Source organism: Trachurus japonicus, chromosome 11 (genome assembly GCF_045865225.1).
Source record: "Trachurus japonicus isolate A0001 chromosome 11, Traja_1.0".
NCBI classification, from domain to species: domain Eukaryota; kingdom Metazoa; phylum Chordata; class Actinopteri; order Carangiformes; family Carangidae; genus Trachurus; species Trachurus japonicus.
The window spans coordinates 6,195,913-6,217,362 of NC_140917.1; the positions used below are offsets into that span (position 1 = coordinate 6,195,913).

Consider the following 21,450-nt stretch of genomic DNA (forward strand, 5'->3'; position numbering starts at 1 on the left):
CAGGTTTTTTGTTTTGCAACATGCATTTAGCTACAGTGAATGATAAACATTTATTTCTACAGCTTCATGTGCTGAGCGTTGTGTTTTCTATTTTTCTATGTAGTGTTTAGTGACTGCTCAGTAGTATTTTTAATTTTGATTGACTCGGGGCACGATTTGACAACAAAGTTCAGTTTTGGGCACAGATTGAACTGTTTTGAGGTGAAAGTTTGGTTTTGCAAGAAGAGTCTGAGGTTTTGTGAATGTAGCTTGAAAATTGGGGTTTGTGTTCACAGTTCAGAGAAAATGAGAGAAGGTTTCAAGAAATGTGTCTTAGCAATCGAGAAAAACTGTAATAGATTTTATTGATACCAATTCCACTATTGATTGTGTTTATGGCCGTGATTCCTTATCATGTCCTGTAGATTTTCTGTGTGCAGCACAGTCAGCACAGGTTTACTTTTTAACTCTGAGTCTCTGAACAGACAGATGATGTTGTTAGTGGCTGTAAGGACGGACTGGACCTGGTGGATCCTTCTTTCATTCAGCTGCTCTGACAGATGATCATTAAATCCACAGGTTGCTGGTTTTACTGCTGCAGTGTGAGTGCTAACACAGATGTTACCTCTGGAAGGGTTAGTCACTGAGGAGAGGTGAAATCCTCCTGGACACTCTCACACTGAACACTGAGCTCGCAGTCATTTAGTGTAAATAAGACACTTTGGACACTTCTCTAGTCACTGTCCTTGCTGCCTCCACTCGTCCTTGGTCCTTCTCCCTGTCCTCCTTCAGAGAAAGAGAAATAACTGTTTTACAAGGCAGAAAATCGATGGATGGAAAATAAAAACTGAATTTTTGAGAACATTTTGAATTCTGCTCTCATGGGAACAACTGCAGTCAATGTAAGAGTGGCATTTTAAAATATCAGATTTTCTCTTATGAAGCAAAACACTTATCATTAAAAACAAATCACCAACATTTCCATGCTGTCAAGATGCTGACTCCCTGAGTCTATTTGAGAAGACACACACCTAGACTGCACCAGTGTTGTGCAAGTTAATGAAAAACAGTAACTAGTTACAGTTACTAGTTACTTCATTTAAAAAGTAACTCAGTTAGTAACTGAGTTACTTAAACCAAAAAGTAATGCGTTACTGAGAAAGTAACTTTTTCGTTACTTTAAAACGTTTTTTTTTTGGTGGTTTTTTTGCAATGCTCCCACTAAATAAAGGTTGATGGAATTGGCTTTATGCACAGCTCCACTTACTTCCTGAGCTTAAACCAGCTCCTTTATTTCCTGTCTTGCATTATTGGACAAACTGATTAATCCAGGTGCCTTTCCCCCTCTAACCGTCATTTCTGTAGACTGATGCTGATGAAAAAACGCGTATTTTTATCTGTAAATTTTACCATCATCATCATCATCATCATGCTGCATCTTGACCGAGTTACATTCAAGAACCTGTTTTCAGTGACGGAAAGTAGGTAAATTCACTCCAGCGGTCTTTTGTTTGCTCTGTGTTTAGCGTTTCAGACGTCATAATTGGAGTCCGTCTGTCTGTCGGATTCATACCGCTGCTGCTGCTCGGGTGGAGTGGGTGCTTGTGTGTCTCGCTGTGACCCTCGAGCTGTGTCCCAGGGGCTGCACTGGCGCACAGCTGATCGGTCTGCGTTAGCTGCGTTACCTTTAGCTCGCCGTCATGCCCTGACCTGAGGCAGCTGATGTGTGGCCGAAACCACCTTGCGTTTCATTCAACCGAACTGTAGTAACGCGCCACTTCACATTCTCAGTAACGGCAACGGCGTTGTAACGATGGGAAAAGTAATCAATTAGATTACTCGTTACTGAAAGATATAACGCCGTTAGTAACGCCGTTATACTCTAACGCCGTTATTACCAACACTGGACTGCACTTACAGACAATTAGCTCAGTGAGTTAGGAGCTGGTTCTTGGTGCCAGACAATGTGGGTTCAAGCCCCAGCAAGAGTGATAATGATAATACATCAAAATACCAAATGGTCTTTGTGAAACAAATGTACCATCATGGTAGATGATGTTTGACAAATACATATCAGAATTTTACCTCAAAAACTGATAAAAAAAAAAAAAAAATTGGTTTCAAATCTGCCTGCGCAACAGTGAATGGCTTACTCAATTTGTGAAGCCATTGGTGAAATGCCACTTGCCAATTAGCTCAGTGCGATAGACAATGGTCTTTGGTTACAGAAGTTGTGGTGCAAAATGAACATTATAAGGTCAACTGTCCTGTCTTCCTATTCTCCTGTTTGTTGCTCAGAATTTGCCTAAATTTGCCAAAAAAACTGAACTGTAGATAGAATTAAATTACTAAACTATAAACAGCATGTGCAAAAAGTTGTAAAGTGAGTTAGGCTCACGCTCTGCTAGAGTTGACAGTCGGTCGTAAACAGACATTAGTCAGTAGTCAGTTCATTAAGCTGAAATGCGCCCCACTACATTGTGCAAGGGGTTAGGGTTAGGGTATTATACTTTATGTAGCTATTGTAATAAGTAGGGGTGTGACGATACACTCATCTCACGAGACGAAACGAGATTTTAAGAAAACTACAATGACAAAATATATGACTGGACCAACAGACTTTTATTTAACCGAGTTGCACATGCATTTTGAAATGTTTTATTATAATTCTTTACATGCATGATGTAAGCATGAGCTTTTAGCTTCTTCTTCCACAAATTGAAACTAAAACTAAATTATTTAAAAGTTAAAATAAAATAAATTAAATATTCCTTTCTTTTTTTTCAAGTGCAAACAATATTATGTGCAGTGTTTCCTCTAGGATTTTAGGAAGTAGTGGCTTCAGAGTGACCGGAAAGGGGTGCAAAGTAATGGTAACTGGTAGTGGAAACCCTGTTTTACATTGATTTAACATAAAAAAAAAATTAATAAATCTTGCGAGACAGATTTTTAAAGCGATGAGAAATATCATCGGGTTTAATCTCACGAGATCTCATGGCACCCCTAGTAATAAGTGCTCCAGTATTAATAAACTGATTCTTTTAAATTATATTATTAAAGTCTATGAGAACAAATGGAGCCACATTTAATACAGTCCTGGAGGGCCAGTTAAAAGAGTACCCGGCCTTATGCAATGCTCTTAAAAGTACAAAGAACGCACCAGCAAAGAAGATGAGATTTCATTTCATTTTCATTTCTTTATTTATTGAATTGGGACAGTGCACATTCATCAACACTGACGCATTAAGTACCAGTGTAAATGTGCCGGACTTAGCACAACTGCTAAATTTCAGCCGCAGTCCCAAGGCAGGTTTCTAAAAAAACATAAAACAGAATTTTACATTACTGCTCACGCTTGAGCAGTAATGCATTTGATTGCATAACATTAACTGGCCTCCTATTGGTTGCAGAATTTTGACCGGGTTGAGGCACAAAAATCCAAGAGCGAAGAAAAGATTCGACAGCACAAGTTTCGCAAGCATGTAAGCAACCCTGAGCATGATGAGAGCTCAAGCGTGAGCAGTAATGTAACTGAGTGCAAGCAGAGGCTATTTGAGTGCGACTTGTGAGAGACAATATTATAAAATCCCAATGTGAAATCAATAAATAATGCTCTCAAATCAATATAATATGCTCTTGAATTAAGATAGGGAAAAAAACATTTATTCTTGGGCGCTGCCTTAATTTTTTTTTTACAACCTGGACCTTATTTCTAGCATAAAATATGATCATTTACTCACCCAGATAACTTTGGTGTCATTACAAGTCGGTCCAACAAAATTCTATCCATATAATGCGAGAACACAGGGCACGCAATGCAGCCTCTAAATAACACATTATCCGCCACGAAACTCATTCATTTCATCAATATTTTGTTATGATAGGCTAGTGCTATTCCCCTCCAAGCCCGTGGTGGCATGTTATCAACATCCGGGGTCTGTAGGTTGACCTACTGACCTTTGATCTGGATGATGTCATCTCTGAGCGCTGCCCGGCGCGGCTTGTTGCTACCGCTAATGCTACGGTTCGTTTCTGCGTGTTTCCGACTTGTCAGAACAAAATGAGCAGCTGGATGAAGTTCAGCTTCCACAGGCTTCCTCTCCTCAGCCTGGACTCACTAAAGCTCCGGCTAGTTGAGATAAAAATGGACCCGAATGCCGAAGCAGAATGATTATTATCAGAATGAGCCGCGCGGCGCTCAGAGATGACATCATCCAGGTCAGAGGTCAGTAGGTCAACCCACAGACCCCGGATGCTGATAACAGCTAACCCCGGACTCAGAGGGGAATAGCACTAGCATATCATAACAAAATATTGATTCGTATGTAATGTCCGTCTTGTATTGAAGCCCCGAAATGCAAAATAGTCCCGAAATTTTTTTTATAAGTCTATATTTCAAGCTAGTTTTGTAGCGGAAGCTTCTCGAAGCTCCTCTTCCCGGTTCGTCAAATTTGGACGAACTGGGAAGAGGACAGAAGCTGGTTCGTCCAAATTTGACAAACCGGGAAGAGGAGCACTGCTATTGAACATTATTAAAATGTTCACATCCCCTACACAACATACTTGTCAGATAACAGGTACTTTAACTGTGTTTCAATAAGGTGTGCTACAGAAAATTAGTCTTGCCATCTTTGCTGAGCTTTTCTTTGGGGATCAATACATTTCCTGGTTTGAAGCTCTTAGAGAAATGGAAGTAGTTTACCAGCTGATGTTTAAGTACTTTTTGTGTGTTTGTTTTCCAGTTGAAACTTGCCAACATCATGGCCTCAGCTGGTGATGAAACCATAGAGACTGCAGCTCTGGGAAGACCATTCCAGCTTGGCATGCTGTATGACTGCAGGAGGGACCTTCTTGTTCCAGGTAAGACCTGATGGAAGTGTTCAGAGCCTCAGTGAAGCTTACTGTAACATGAATACACATTTTTCAAAGGAGGTTAAATGGAAAGCAACTGGACTTAGTTATTTGTCTAGGAAGACGTTTCACCTCTCATCCAAGAGGCTTCATCAGTTCATGTAGCATCTGACCAGGCTGGGACTGGTCCAACTATCTGGTGTGGAGACTCACTATTTAACCTCTTGTGTGGGCGTTCACAAGGGTGATGATGTCACTGGTTCCCTTTTGTGCTCCAAGTGCCAACGACAGTCATCCATCAAAGGCAATCATCCATCAAAGGCAGTCATTTAAACGGATGATTGGATGATTGCCTTTGATGGATGATTTCCATCAAAGGATGATTTCCATCAAAGCCAGTCATTTCCATCAAAGCCAGTCATTTAAACGACTGTCGTTGGCACTTGGAGCACAAAAGGGAACCAGTGACATCATCACCCTTGTGAACGCCCACACAAGAGGTTAAATAGTGAGTCTCCACACCAGATAGTTGGACCAGTCCCAGCCTGGTCAGATGCTACATGAACTGATGAAGCCTCTTGGATGAGAGGTGAAACGTCTTCCTAGACAAATAACTAAGTCCAGTTGCTTTCGATTTAACCTCCTTTGAAATACTATGACCTGGGCAAATGAGGATATGCACCGGCTTATGAATACACATCTTAAAAACTATTGTGATAAACACTTCACAACCTGATTTATGTTATTTGGATCACAGACATTTACGTTTCTGAAGACTTTGTTGTTTTAACACGGTTTCATTAATGTGTCAACAGGTGTAACTCTGTGGGATCTAGATCAGCTAAAAAATAATACAAGTGTTCAACATCAAAATAATACTGACTTCAATGTCACCACATCAGATTCAATAGAAGAGAAGTCAAATTCATTAAAGATCTCTGGCTCTCTGAAGCTGAGCATCTTAGGAGGACTGGTAGAGGTGGAGGGATCAGCAAAATACTTCCAAGACAAAAAGAAATCTGACAAACAAGCCCGCATGACTCTTCAGTACAAAACAACAACAAAGTTTGAATCATTAACGATGGCTCACCTGGGTCGTGGACAGGTGACTCATCCTAATGTGTTTGAGGACAACACTGCCACTCATGTGGTCACAGCCATCTTGTATGGAGCTGGTGCTTACTTTGTGTTTGACAGAGCTTCATCATCAGAGGATGAAAAGAAACAAGTGGAGGGAGAGGCAAAACTCATGTTCAATAAATTGAAATTCCTCACAGTAAATTGTGAAGCATCTTTCAACATGAACGAAGAAGAGAAAGCAGCAGTACAAAAGTTTAGCTGCACGTTTCATGGAGACTTCAAGTTATCTTCCAACCCAACGTCCTTCAGTGATGCTGTGAGTGTTTACAGAGACCTTCCTAAGATGCTGGGAGATGATGGAGAACATGCTGTTCCTCTCAGGGTGTGGCTCTACCCTCTGGTGAAGCTGGATTCAAGAGCAGCAAGACTCCTAAGAGACATCAGCAGTGCTCTCATCAGAAACTCTTCAGAAACAATAGAGAGTTTGAACCAGACAGAGATGAGATGCAGAGACCTGCTGAGAGACACCACAGCAAAAACATTTCCTGCCATGGAAAAGAAGGTTCAGGATTTGATGCAGATGTGCAAACACTACAAGTATGACTTCATGCAGAAGCTTGGGTCAGTGCTTCCTTCAATCCGAGGTGGTGGGAAAGAGGAAAGTGTCCTGGAGGACATCCTCAAGGCACATGAGAAGTCACCATTCAACAGTAAAGACCTGGATCAGTGGCTGAAAACCAAGGGGAAGGAATCAGACACACTGAAATCCTACCTTAAGAAGCTGGTGGAACTAGATGTGAAGATGGATGATGAGCTGGATGACCTCTTGTCTGATTCAGACATCAGAAATGTTGTGTGCTTTTCATTTACCTCAGTAGAGCAGCCTGATAGTTTCCTGGTCAAACTGTCCAATCACCTGAAACCAGCAGGAATGATGGACACAGCTGGAGAATCCTCTGATCTATCCACCAGAGACTCAGACTGGCTCACCACTGACATCAGACAGACTATGAGGAGACAACTACAACTGTTCAAAGAACTGAAGATGGTGAACAGCAGTGATGACACCAGATTCATATCTGCAGCAAAATATGATGAACATCATCCTGGGGCGGGTATTTTCATATATGAAGAAGGATCAGATGAACCAGTCCACTTTGTTCCTCCATCAAAACCTGCCACCCCAACAGCTGCTGCTGTTTCATATGACACAATAACAGTCAGAGCAGCACCTGAAGCAGATCCTGGATCTGTAGAGTACAGAGTAGAACACAGAATCAAACAGGAAGGAAACCATCAGTGGGCATCTGAACCACTGAAGAAGAACCAGGAGGAAGTGACTCTGTCAGGACTCAGGTCAAACACTGAGTATGAGATCAGAGTCACAGCTGTGGGCAAACTCAGCTACACTGTCAGCAGTGACATCTGCACAGCTGTGACCCCCCCAGCAGCTGGTCCACCAACTCAGGTAAGAGACACCGAAGTGAAAGCAAACTCAGTCACTCTGGCATGGAGCAACCCATCCGCCCTAAAGTGTGATGTAAGAAGGTACATCATTGAGTTCAAGGAGGAGAACAGCAGTCAGTGGCAGAGCACAGACACCAAGGAGGAGGTGTACACTTTCACTCTGATGAACCTTAAACACAACACGGTCTACTCCATCAGGATGCGCACAGATGTTGGTGTTGGACTGAGTCAGCCTGGAGCAGAGCTCAAGATTAAAACTAAGAAAGAACCAGTGGATAACCCAGACTTCACTCTCTTCCCAGGTGATCCACCTATTTACCTCCTAAATCTGAAACCAGCAGGAGATGATCAGTTCAACAAAAAGGTTTTTGGAAGCACACCAGCCAAAGCCCCATCAAACAAAACCATCATGGTTGTTGGAGCCACTGGATCTGGAAAGACTACTCTGATCAACGGCATGATCAACTACATCCTAGGAGTCGACTGGGAGGACAACTACAGATTTAAACTGATAGGTGAAGAAACTAATAAAACACAAGCGTGCAGTCAGACCTCAGAGGTGACAGCCTATCAGATCAACCACAGAGATGGTTTCCAAGTCCCATACTCCCTCACAATCATCGACACTCCAGGGTATGGAGATACAAGAGGAATCACACAGGACAAAATAATCACAGACAAAATCAGAGAGTTTTTCACTGTCAAAGGTGGAATTGACAGCATCAATGCAGTGTGTTTTGTAGTTCAGTCAGCATTAGCTCGTCTGACACACACACAGAAATACATCTTTGATGCCATCCTCTCCATTTTTGGGAAGGACATTGCCAGAAACATCGTTATTCTGGTCACCTTTGCTGATGGTAAATCACCTCCAGTCCTGGCAGCCATCAAAGAAGCTAAGATCCCATGTGCTACAAACCCTGATGGCTCTGTTCTCAACTTCAAATTCAACAACTCTGTGGTTTTTGCCAAAAACACAGGAGCCAGTGCTGGTGAGGACGACTTTGATCACATGTTCTGGAAAATGGGGAAGGTCAGCATGAAGACATTCTTCAATCACCTATCCAGCATGAATCCTCAGAGTCTGACCCTGACCAAAGAGGTTCTCCAAGAGCGTCAACGACTTGAGGCGACTGTTGAAGGTTTGCAGCCAATTATACGAAAGGGTTTGTCACAACTGGAGGAAATAAAAATGACAAAAGACGCATTGAAAAACCATGAGACCCACATGAATGAGAACAAGGACTTTGAATATGAAACAGTGGATGAAATAATCATAAAGGTTGATCTTCAAACAGGAACCTACGTCACCAACTGCCTCACTTGCAACTTCACCTGCCATTTTCCTTGTGGGATACCAAGAGATGAGGATAAAAGTGGCTGTGCTGCAATAACCAATGGATACTGCACAGTGTGTCCAAGAAAGTGTGTGTGGAGCGTCCACTGCAACATGCCATATCGATATAACACAAGACGTGAAACAGTGAAGAAGACATATCAGGACCTGAAGAGGAAATTTGAGGAGGCACTGGGACAGAAGATGAACACAGAGAAAATCGTTACACAGTTGGAAGTAGAATATGAGCAGGTGCAGAGGGAAGTCGTAGAAATGATGGACAAATCAATTAATTGCCTGAAACGTCTGCAAGAGATTGCACTCTGTCCAGATCCGTTGTCTACTCCAGATTACATTGATCTCCTGATACAGACAGAGGAACGCGAAGCCAAACCTGGATTTCAGCAGCGTGTCAAAGAGCTGCACAGTGTCAGAGAGCGAGCAGTTCTTCTGAAGAAGGTGGCAGAGGGAGTAGTCAATCTAACTGGAGAGGAGAAGTCAATGTGGAATAAGATGAAGTCCAAGGCCAGGGGGATATTCAGCAATCCACGCAGTTGGTTTAAAAACCAGAATTAGTGAAACAACCTCAAGTAAAAACAGTTCATCAGTGTGACAGTAGTGGATGAGGAGTAATTTTAGTTTCTATACCAACATGTTAGTTATGCCCGCTAATGAGATAAGGCTAAATAATGTTTCCATCTAGATTCATGTGTTGCAATGAAAGCAGCAATGAAACATTCCTGATGTTTCAGATTTGAAACATCAAACGTATTATAAGATTCATTCATACATTTTAACTCAAAGGTGTAGTGGTTACACAAATAATTGGTAGTACACTGTTAGTATATTAAAGCTATGGTCGACGTTGAGAAAGATTTGAAAAAAGCATTCCTTCACACACACACACACAAACACACCCCTCTCGTATTGAGTGAGGGGTTTGGATAGAGGGTATGAGAGAGAATCAAGGAGCAAGGAGAGCAAGGAGAAACTCCTTGGATCATCTGGCTGTGATTGGTCAGTTTCTTTGCAGGCCTGCAGCCGCTAGAGATGGTGGATTTTTTTGGTTCCTTTTGTTCTTCACATTGTGTAGGTCGTACTATTGGGCCATAACCACCATCTAAATGATGTTAATAATAATGATCAATCCAATCTCTCTTAATGTCAACCCGAGCTTTAAACATGTCAAGGCTGACCTCTGTGGTGTTGGAGTGTATTTTAGAGGAGTTCAGTGTGACTCCTCATTGCTTTGTTCATTTAACCAAGCTCTTATTATATAGTGGTGATTATGTTGATATTAATCATGTGATCAATTCATCAGTTTGTGGTTTGTTTGTTTGTTTGTTTTCTCCTGTTTTGTGCTCATTTTGATTTGAACTTTTTGTTGTTTCTATCCAGTTGTATTAAAGTGACATGACTTTTGTAGAGAAATGTTAGTTTTTTTACTCATGTTTTTCCTCCAATCAAATAGTAACTCAGTCAGTCGTTTTGAAACTCATTTGTGAATGAAATCAATCAGCTTCTGTTGCACCTCAGTGTTGACGTCCATCAGCTCTTTAAAGGATTCTGGTAGATGGTGATTTTTAAAGATTGTGACTCTTAATCATGTTTTTTATATTTTGTTTTATTTTGGGGACACTGGAGAGTTTGGTGATTTAATTATAATTGTGTGTCGTGTGATTTATACTGTTAGGGTGAAAACTGTCTTAACACTGAATATTTACCTTTACTAACTGAGTTTGATATTGTGCCTTAATGATTAACAAATAAAACAGAACACCATTGTCTTACTGACTGATGAGATAAAGCTGAACCTGTGTCTCATTTCCAAGCTGCACACAGTTACCTCACCAGAACTAACACTGAACATATATTCTCCACTTTGACATCACTGATCAATACTGAATATATCTCACTATTGAGCACTTACACATTTGACCCATTTAAACAAGTTAATCCTGAGTGGTGTGAAACTTTTGTCTTTATGTAAGTTGTTCTGAACTGTATTTGAGCTGTTGTGTCCTGTTGAAGAATGAGAGGAAGTCAAGCATTGGCCCCGTGGTACGAAGGGTTAACACATGGAGAGATAGGAGCCAGGACACATAGAAGGATTTATGTACCTGTTTATGCTTTCACTTTAGGTAGTAGTAATGTTTAGTCTCATGTTTTAACTAACCTATTGTGTCTTATATTTTTGACTAACCCATTGAGCTTAAAGACAACTGAAACTTGTAAGCAAACCCTATAGATTTGTGTTGAGCTTAATTCATAATGCAATAAAAACCAGTAACCTGTTTGTTCATTCAGAGGCAAAGTTGAGAGGATGAGAGGCCTGTGGCCGGCTGAATGAAGCATTGTGAGGAAGAGTTTTAATGATCTGTATTATCTGCCCTGACCCCTCAGACACCTGGGATGGAGAGTCATGTCAGTGTAGGGAGGGTTTGTTGTGTTTCAGGCCCAGAGGTTCGTGTGCTGGAGAGATGGGACCAACATGTGCCAGCCTGAGTGCACCAATGAAGGGAGGGCTAAGTCTAAACCACAGCCACTCCCCACCTGCTTCTGACCAATAAGAATTAATTACACACACATAGTGCGAAGTATTGAAAATGAATGTAACGCTTTTGTCATGAGCAGATAACAGAGAATTCCTGCTCTCTTGGGATGGTGGTTGCAGCTAACTGCTTGCAGACTGCGATTTCCTGAACAGGAGAGTTTTTTGTATCCGATGCCTTTGATGATCCAATTTAATAAATAGTTAACCGGAACGTCGTTGTTTGTCCTCTCTTGGAATAAACGAACACGCATGTCAATTTTCCTGTTTTTTCAACCTGACAATACTCAATAAAAATATTCTCAGAATGTGACAGCTCTGGGGCCGTATTCACAAAGCCTTTTATCTTACCGCTAGGAGTGCTCCTAACTCGCGCTAAAACGTAGAAGTTTTTTCTTGAAAGCTATTCACAAAGCTGCTGAGACCTACTCTTACTAAGGATAAATCACTAAGAGCAAAGTAAGAGTGACGCCCTGGTGACGCCCCGTTGCTATGGATTACATCAATTCTCGTGCACGAAAACACACATGCACATACTATGAGTCTCCTCCTACTGCCTGCAGAGCTGCTGCTTGGCACACAACTGTTTGATTCCAGCTGTGAACATCAGACCAAACACAACTCACAAAAGCACTCAGCACTTCTTCAAAGTGAACATCCAGTGACAACATCTCAGCTCTGTGAACATGGACAGACTCACTGTGATTCTCTTCTTCTCAGCTCTCGTAGGTACGTATGTTTTAGACAAGAAAACCTCAAACACAGGGACATTTCCAAAGCTTTACACAACCAGGTTAGATATTCCTTTGAGCTAAAGCTCCGTTTAACATTTCAATGATACACATGTAGAGAAGAAAGAGTCATGACTTCATCACTAATAACTGCTGACTCTATCAACAGCATCATTTGTTTCCACAGAAAATGTCTGGTGTTTCTCAAATGATGGATATGTGACCTTGGAACAGAACTCTGAATATAACATGTTGTTTCCCTCACTAGGTAACAGCTTGGAAGATGATATTACTGCCAGCAGAGCTCAAGACTTTTCATCAGAGGGAAGCACTGTTACTCTGTCCTGTAACTACTCCGGTTCTGTTGACAACCTCTACTGGTATCAACAGAAGTCCGGCTCATCTCCACAATTCCTCATCCAAGAACATTCAGGGGAAATACCAGGACTGTCTTTTAGACATGACAAGACAACTAAGGAGTTCCATCTGCAGATCCAGAAGCTTCAGGTGTCTGACTCTGCTGTGTACTACTGTGCTCTGCAGCCCACAGTGACAGGAAACACCAAGACTCTGTACAAAAACCTTTGGAGCAAAGACAACACAATACTCCACAACATCCACTAGAGGGAGTCACACACTGTTGAAACAATGACATATCAGAGACTGTGTCTGTGGACTGATGACAACAACATCCCAGAAACATCAAAGACTGTTACCTGGCCCCGCCCACTTCAGTCCCCCTCAGCCAATGAGATGATGAGTGAGTCCAGAGCAGAAATGTTGGAGGAACTGAAAGCACAATCAGCTTGATGTTGAGGAGAAGGGCTGTGCAGCAGAGAGGCTGTTTAGTTTGTTCATTCTACTGCAGTGGAACAACATTGTTCATCTGCTGTCTGTTTGGCTTCAACTCCTCCAAAGACATGTTGCTTTACCTCTTTTTGCTTTTATCTCACTTCATAGGTGAGTTGGACAACAAATCAGTGTCTCAGTCAAGCTGCTCCATCAACTACATGTTTGACCTCCATTTGATTCTTTCACACTTGAAACTGCACAATAATCTGTCTTTGTCATCAAGTCCTGTACAATCTAGTTATGATGTGAGCTACAGTTGAGCTGTTTGTGTCCACAGAGTAACACTGGACACTGACATTTTCCACTGTCTTCTCCTCTCAGCCTCATGGACAATGTTAGTCTAACGGCTTCATCTTCTCTACTTTTTACAGGACTGATAGCTGGAGAATCAATCTCTCCTGAAAGACGTGAAGTCAGTGGAACAGAAGGACAACCTGTCTCACTCTCATGTCAGTATGAGACTGGTGATGATAATATCTTGCTTTACTGGTACAGACATGATTCTGACCTTCAGGCTCCTCAGTTTATCCTCTGGAAAGGAGCAAGATCACTGAGTAGTCATAAATATATTCCTGATACTCGATATGAATCCCAAACAACCAGATCATCAACTAAACTGACCATCAACAACCTAACCCTGGCAGACTCAGCTCTCTACTACTGTGCTCTAGAAACACAGTGATACAAAGTGTAGAAGAGGCTGTACAAAAACCTGAACACAGATATCTGACTCCTCTTCAAAGAGGAGGGAAGTGGTATTCAAACCACAGCTTCATATCAGATGGATTCTGCTCATTCCTGTTGTATCAGAGTCACTGTGGTTACAGCTGCTAATCAAACACTGTGGGAGGATTCACAGGAGCAGCTCATCCACATCAGTCACAAACCAACTGGATCAGGCTTCATACTCAAGACTCCATGAAAACAAACTAGAAAGAACACTTCCTAACGGAAAATCCGTGTGAATGCTGAAAGCCATTGCTGAGGCCATGTTAAATTAGCAGTAGAAATTGACAAAGACATGAAGGGCGTGTAACACAAGCAGCTAATGCAGGAATCGAACCCTGGACCTCATGATTAGCAACCCGACAAACTAACCTCTCAACCACAAAGGTAGATAAAACATATTGAATTTTCTATACCATGATAAATCAAACACTGTCCGATGCAGCTGTATTTTACACAGTTTAAACAAGGAGCAAGTTATCAGCAATCAACAGATTAAGACTGGGGGAATGATTCACTAACAAAGTTGTTGGGGCTGGATTTGAACCTGCAAACTTAGGATCATCAGCCCAGTGTGCTAACCACTTGACTACAGCTACATTCAATGAGAGAAAGGTAAAGGAAACCCTTTTATAAGAGGCTCACTGACTTCTGCTTTAAAAAAGAGAATAGAGTAGAAATGAGCCACACCAAGTAAGTAGAGGACTTTTTTGTGACATGTGACTATTTTTTGGTGAATACAAACTAGGGCCCGACCGATTTATCGGCGAGCCGATTAAATCGGCCGATTATAGCCCGTTTGAGACTAATCGGTAATCGGCCAAAACTCGGCGATTGTCGCCGATATTTTCAGGAATAAAATGCAGGGAATAAAACTTGGTTTTACTTTGAAAAGATTCCCCCGCACCGGCGCCGACCTCATGACAAACTCCATCCACTACCACCTCAGTCACAGCACACAGCAGAGTGACTGATCTGTCTCAAAACCAGTGTTGCCACTGGCTTTCTGTTTCCCTTTTTTACCGCGGTCGGGTTGTGAATTAATTAATTAATGCTCGTCTCCGGCCGTGTTGGGTCCGAGATTCAACAAGCCGGTCGGGGTCGGGTTTTACCGTTATATACCAGCACGGCAGTATGCTCATTTATCACCAGTAAACACAGTAGATGAGGGTGAGTGACTGAGCTGAGGCTGTGTGACGGGTGGGGGGGTCCGCGGTGTGGAGCGGTGAGGGACTCTGACTGCAGCGGGGACTATCATGTCTCTGCTCCGTGACACTGTGAGACTGACCGCCGGTGAGCGCTTTGACACGGTGCCGGGCACGGCAGCAACCGCTGATCGCTTTTGATTGAAAAGAGAGAGAGAGAGAGAGAGAGAGAGAGAGAGAGAGACGCCGTGCCGTGTAAAAAAAACAACAACAAAAAAGTATCATGTGTCATGACTTCCTGTATTTGGCCCTTCAAAATAAAAGCCCATATTGATTTTGACTTCATTTTGACAAGACAGGGCTTCAAATGTTTGTTTTTTTTCATGCAACCAATCGACCAATGAAATTTTAGTCGGCTAATGATTTTTTGGTCGACCAGGCAGCCCTAATTTATATATTATATTATAATATGTATAGATATATTATTATAGTAATACAATTTTAAAACTTAATAAAAAAAATAATAATAATCGGCCGATTAATCGGTTATCGGGTTTTTTTCCCCCTAATAATCGTAATCGGCATCGGCCCCAAAAAATCCATATCGGTCGGGCCCTAATACAAACAAAGTATAATGCCCATTCTAGTGAATTACAAAGTTGAGCTCCTTCTACTCTGCTGTTAAAAAATTATACTGGGGTGAATGGCAGAAAGAGAGCACCCAGGCTGCATTTAAAAAATATTTGAAATTATACTCTAAGTCTCTTTGCGTTTTTGACCAGATTTTTAGCCAGAAGACAAGTGTGGCTACAAACTGTGGGCAAAATCATGAGTATAGAGTGTCATTTGTAGCTTTGGTGGCAGTTTTAGAAGAAAAGTTCCAGTCGCTTTTTTGTCTCTCCACCACTCTAACGATGATGTCACCACTCTGACCAAACGTCATACACACTCATTGAAAAGTGTGAAATTAGTCAGAAATGCACATGTCATTTTAAAGGATTTATCTCAAAAATGGTACAAGTGTTGAAAAAGTTGTACAACGGTTGAATACATTAGAAGTTTGTCTACAGCTCAGAATTTGAATGAAGTCTGTAGGTAAAAGTATGTGGAAGCAAATGAGGTTCAAAGTAGGACCAGTAGTTTCAGAGTTTGAAGACTGTTCCAATGTATTTCCTATGGGGGAAAGAAATCAGAACTATTTGAATATTTGAAAAAGTATGAATAGTTGAAAAGAGAAAAGTCATTGCAAGAATGTCCTGAAAAAGCTGAACACTTTGAAATATGAATTGTTGGAATAGCACAAAGTATGAAGGACTAGATAATGGACAAAAAAGAGCAGAAGACGTAAGAATGAGTTTAAACAAAATGGCGGAGAGGAACAACAATGGAAACTGACTTCCTCACTTCATCATCTTCATCTGTACAAAAACCTTTGGAGCAAAGACAACACAATACTCCACAACATCCATTAGAGGGAGTCACACTCTATGGCCACTCCACAGCTCCATACATTACTGACTGATCACACAATGTGACTTTACACCACAACATTGTTGGTAGCACAGAGTCAGAGATTCAGGGAGGAGCTGAGCTGTTACTGAACTATAGAAGAGAGAGGAACTTCCATATTCAGCAGAGTTCAATACACAAACCATCAACTTCACCTTTATTCAACATGCTCACACTGAAGAGTCTGGTTTCTCTGCTTGTTGTCATTTTAACAGGTATGTTAGATTATAAATGGTTCAATCATTTTAAAGATTGAATTGTTTATTGAATCTAGTTCACCATCATTTCTCTCTTCCTTTAGGAGTCAGCTGTGAAGAACTGAGTCCAGTCCAGACTGAAGTATTCAGTTCACAAGGCAGCACTGTTACTCTGTCCTAACTACTCCAGAAATCCAACTGGAAGTGATTATTTCTATTGGTATCGACAATATCCAGGAAAACCACCAGAGCTTCTCATCTCTCACTTTGGGTCAGGAGTACCGTTGAACAACCCAACCCCTGGACTGAAGTTTAAAGTGGAAGAAAAACAACTCAGCATGATCATCTCCTCTGCTGCAGTGACAGACTCTGCTGTGTACTACTGTGCTCTGCAGCCCACAGTGACAGGAAACACCAAGACTCTGTACAAAAACCTTTGGAGTAAAGACAACACAATACTCCACAACATCCACTAGAGGGAGTCACACACTGTTGAACCTCAGTGGTTCCTGATGATCCAGTCTCCACTCCTTTCAGTCATGAGACACAGTTGTGATGAGGAGCTTTAGAAATGAAGACAACTCCACATATGAGTCTCCTCCTACTGCCTGCAGAGCTGCTGCTTGGCACACAACTGTTTGATTCCAGCTGTGAACATCAGACCAAACACAACTCACAAAAGCACTCAGCACTTCTTCAAAGTGAACATCCAGTGACAACATCTCAGCTCTGTGAACATGGACAGACTCACTGTGATTCTCTTCTTCTCAGCTCTCGTAGGTACGTATGTTTTAGACAAGAAAACCTCAAACACAGGGACATTTCCAAAGCTTTACACAACCAGGTTAGATATTCCTTTGAGCTAAAGCTCAGTTGAACATTTCAATGATCCACATGTAGAGAAGAAAGAGTCATGACTTCATCACTAATAACTGCTGACTCTATCAACAGCATCATTTGTTTCCACAGAAAATGTCTGGTGTTTCTCAAATGATGGATATGTGACCTTGGAACAGAACTCTGAATATAACATGTTGTTTCCCTCACTAGGTAACAGCTTGGAAGATGATATTACTGCCAGCAGAGCTCAAGTCTTTTCATCAGAGGGAAGCACTGTTACTCTGTCCTGCGACTACAAAGTTAAAGCCTACAATCTCCAGTGGTATCGACAGGATCCTGAATCAGCTCCTCAGTATCTTCTCCTCATTCCCGATGTTAAAAATCCTACTGTGTCCAGAGCAACATCTCTAGACCCTCGACTGACTGTTGAACTGAATGAAAACAGAAACCAGGTCCATCTGCAGATCTCCTCTGCTGCAGTGTCTGACTCTGCTGTGTACTACTGTGCTCTGCAGCCCACAGTGACAGGAAACACCAAGACTCTGTACAAAAACCTTTGGAGCAAAGACAACACAATACTCCACAACATCCACTAGAGGGAGTCACACACTGTTGAAACAATGACTTATCAGAGACTGTGTCTGTGGACTGATGACAACAACATCACAGAAACATCAAAGACTGTTACCTGGCCCCGCCCACTTCAGTCCCCCTCAGCCAATGAGATGATGAGTGAGTCCAGAGCAGAAATGTTGGAGGAACTGAAAGCACAATCAGCTTGATGTTGAGGAGAAGGGCTGTGCAGCAGAGAGGCTGTTTAGTTTGTTCATTCTACTGCAGTGGAACAACATTGTTCATCTGCTGTCTGTTTGGCTTCAACTCCTCCAAAGACATGTTGCTTTACCTCTTTTTGCTTTTATCTCACTTCATAGGTGAGTTGGACAACAAATCAGTGTCTCAGTCAAGCTGCTCCATCAACTACATGTTTGACCTCCATTTGATTCTTTCACACTTGAAACTGCACAATAATCTGTCTTTGTCATCAAGTCCTGTACAATCTAGTTATGATGTGAGCTACAGTTGAGCTGTTTGTGTCCACAGAGTAACACTGGACACTGACATTTTCCACTGTCTTCTCCTCTCAGCCTCATGGACAATGTTAGTCTAACGGCTTCATCTCCTCTACTTTTTACAGGACTGATAGCTGGAGACTCAATCTCTCCTGTGAGACGTGAAGTCAGTGGAACAGAAGGACAACCTGTCTCACTCTCATGTCAGTATGAGACAACAAGAAGTAGTGCTTATCTTTACTGGTACAGACATGATTCTGACCTTCAGGCTCCTCAGTTTATCCTCTGGAAAAGAGGAAAGGGGGGCACAGCTGAATATATTCCTGACAAACGATATGAATCCCAAACAACAGAAACATCAACTAAACTGACCATCAACAACCTAACTCCGGCAGACTCAGCTCTCTACTACTGTGCTCTAGAAACACAGTGATACAAAGTGTAGAAGAGGCTGTACAAAAACCTGAACACAGATATCTGACTCCTCTTCAAAGAGGAGGGAAGTGGTATTCAAACCACAGCTTCATATCAGATGGATTCTGCTCATTCCTGTTGTATCAGAGTCACTGTGGTTACAGCTGCTAATCAAACACTGTGGGAGGATTCACAGGAGCAGCTCATCCACATCAGTCACAAACCAACTGGATCAGGCTTCACACTCAGGACTCCATGAAAATAAACTAGAAAGAGCATTTCCTAACGGAAAATGCGTGTGAATGCTGAAAGCCATTGCTGAAGCCATGCTGAATTAGCAGTAGAAATAGACAAAGACAGGAAGTAGACAGGTAATGCAGGAATCGAACCCTGGACCTCATGATTGGCAACCCAGCACCAACTAACCCCTCAACCACACAGGTAGATAAGACATCCTTAGTTTTACGTACCATGATAAATCAAACACTGTCCGATGCAGCTGTAGTTTACACAGTTTAAACTAGGAGCAAGTTATCAGAAATCAACAGAGGAAGACTGGGGGAATGGTTCACTAACAAAGTTGTTGGGACAAGATTTGACCCTGCAACCTTAGGATCATCAGCCCAATGTCCTAACCACTTGACTACAGTTACATTCAATTAGAAAAGGGTAAAAGAAACCCCTGTATAAGAGGCTCACTGACTTCTGCTTGAAAAAAATAAAAAAGAGAATAGAGTAGAAATGAGCCACACCAAGCAAGTAGAGGACTTTTTTTGTGACATGTGACTAATGTTTTGCCCAATACAAACAAAGTATAATGCCCTTTCCAGTGAATTACAAAGTTGAGCTCCTTCTACCATAGCCCTCGGTTTGTAGTGTGCCCCTGAAACATCTCCGTTTCAAGGGCGAGATAGCCCTACTACTTCACCCTAACCCTCGTCTGAACCAGAATTGGGTGACCACCACTTCACATGAACGCACAAAACGAAGGGTTAGGGCCAAGGGCTAGGGCTAAGGGGAGAATTGGATTTCACCCGTGAGCTTCAGGGCTGATTGAAACCAGACGAGCTGCTGAACTCTGGACCATCCGTAAGGATTTCACTGCAAACACACTGACAAGCTGCTGGAAGCCTTTTTTCCACTGGTGAACTCCACTTTTTAGTTTCACTAGAGGGCCACATTATCAAGTAGGAGGTGCACTACTTCCTGACTGTGTTCAACCACTGTGTCAGTAATAAGTGGTGCTGTGAAGAGAACAAGTGTCAGAGTGAATGTTGAACATCAGCTAGTTTCTCCTGTTGATTTCAACCTTGTTGTAGAGATGGAACATTGGCTGTGGATTATTCTTGCTGCTCTTTTCTTTGGTAAGATAGAAAGCACAACATGTTTCCTCTTCAAACACCTCAACATGTTACTGAGCTCTACACTCACAACTTTTAATGTTCATTCTACACAAAGTCAGAGCTCATCATTTCTCATGACATTTGTTAAACCTACTGATTGTTGTGCTTTAATCAATCATCTTTATTGATCCATCTCTTCCTCTGCGTGTTCTGTTCTTCCCCAGAGTGTAAAGGAGAAGACAGAGTGATCCAGCCAACAGCTGCTGTCACTGCTGCTCAAGGAGACACAGTTACACTCAACTGTTCATTTGAGACCAGTAACCCAGGTCCCACTTTGTTCTGGTACAAACAAGGAGAAAATGACTTCCCAAAGTACATGCTGAGATGTTTCTCAAAATCAGTAGACAGAGCTCCAGAGTTCCAGGAAGAGAGATTTAATGCATCAATCATCAACAAGAAATCAGTTCCTCTGCAGATCCAGAAGCTTCAGGTGTCTGACTCTGCTGTGTACTACTGTGCTCTGCAGCCCACAGTGACAGGAAACACCAAGACTCTGTACAAAAACCTTTGGAGCAAAGACAACACAATACTCCACAACATGCACTAGAGGGAGTCACACACTGTTGAAACAATGACTTATCAGAGACTGTGTCTGTGGACTGATGACAACAACATCACAAAAACATCAAAGACTGTCACCTGGCCCCGCCCACTTCAGTCCCCCTCAGCCAATGAGATGATGAGTGAGTCCAGAGCAGAAATGTTGGAGGAACTAAAAGCACAATCAGCTTGATGTTGAGGAGAAGGGCTGTGCAGCAGAGAGGCTGTTTAGTTTGTTCATTCTACTGCAGTGGAACAACATTGTTCATCTGCTGTCTGTTTGGCTTCAACTCCTCCAAAGACATGTTGCTTTACCTCTTTTTGCTTTTATCTCACTTCATAGGTGAGTTGGACAACAAATCAGTGTCTCGGTCAAGCTGCTCCATCAACTACATGTTTGACCTCCATTTGATTCTTTCACACTTGAAACTGCACAATAATCTGTCTTTGTCATCAAGTCCTGTACAATCTAGTTATGATGTGAGCTACAGTTGAGCTGTTTGTGTCCACAGAGTAACACTGGACACTGACATTTTCCACTGTCTTCTCCTCTCAGCCTCATGGACAATGTTAGTCTAACAGCTTCATCTTCTCTACTTTTTACAGGACTGATAGCTGGAGACTCAATCTCTCCTGAAAGACGTGAAGTCAGTGGAACAGAAGGACAACCTGTCTCACTCTCATGTCGATATGAAACAACTTACACGCATCCTGTCCTTTACTGGTACAGACACGATTCTGACCTTCAGGCTCCTCAGT

General features: G+C 42.0%; 2 protein-coding genes across 2 annotated transcripts in view; one reads left to right on the top strand and one right to left on the bottom strand.

Moving 5' to 3' along the window:
• The window catches only part of LOC146978040 (major histocompatibility complex class I-related protein 1-like), a 568,607-nt gene that overhangs the window by 149,111 nt on the left and 398,046 nt on the right, over nt 1–21,450 (bottom strand). The window lies entirely within an intron of this gene.
• On the top strand, nt 4,722–9,424 carry LOC146978046 (uncharacterized). The gene is made up of 2 exons (XM_085790789.1): nt 4,722–4,839; nt 5,646–9,424. Exons 1-2 carry the CDS (start codon nt 4,740–4,742, stop codon nt 9,287–9,289), a joined length of 3,744 nt encoding a protein of 1,247 aa, XP_085646915.1. The 5' UTR covers nt 4,722–4,739; the 3' UTR covers nt 9,290–9,424.

Excerpts from the sequence above, each read along its gene's own strand:
- LOC146978046 (XM_085790789.1), top strand. The coding sequence starts at position 4,740 with ATGGCCTCAGCTGGTGATGAAACCATAGAGACTGCAGCTCTGGGAAGA. Across the intron at positions 4,840-5,645 it reads GAGGGACCTTCTTGTTCCAG|GTGTAACTCTGTGGGATCTA; the intron begins GTAAGACCTGAT and ends ATGTGTCAACAG.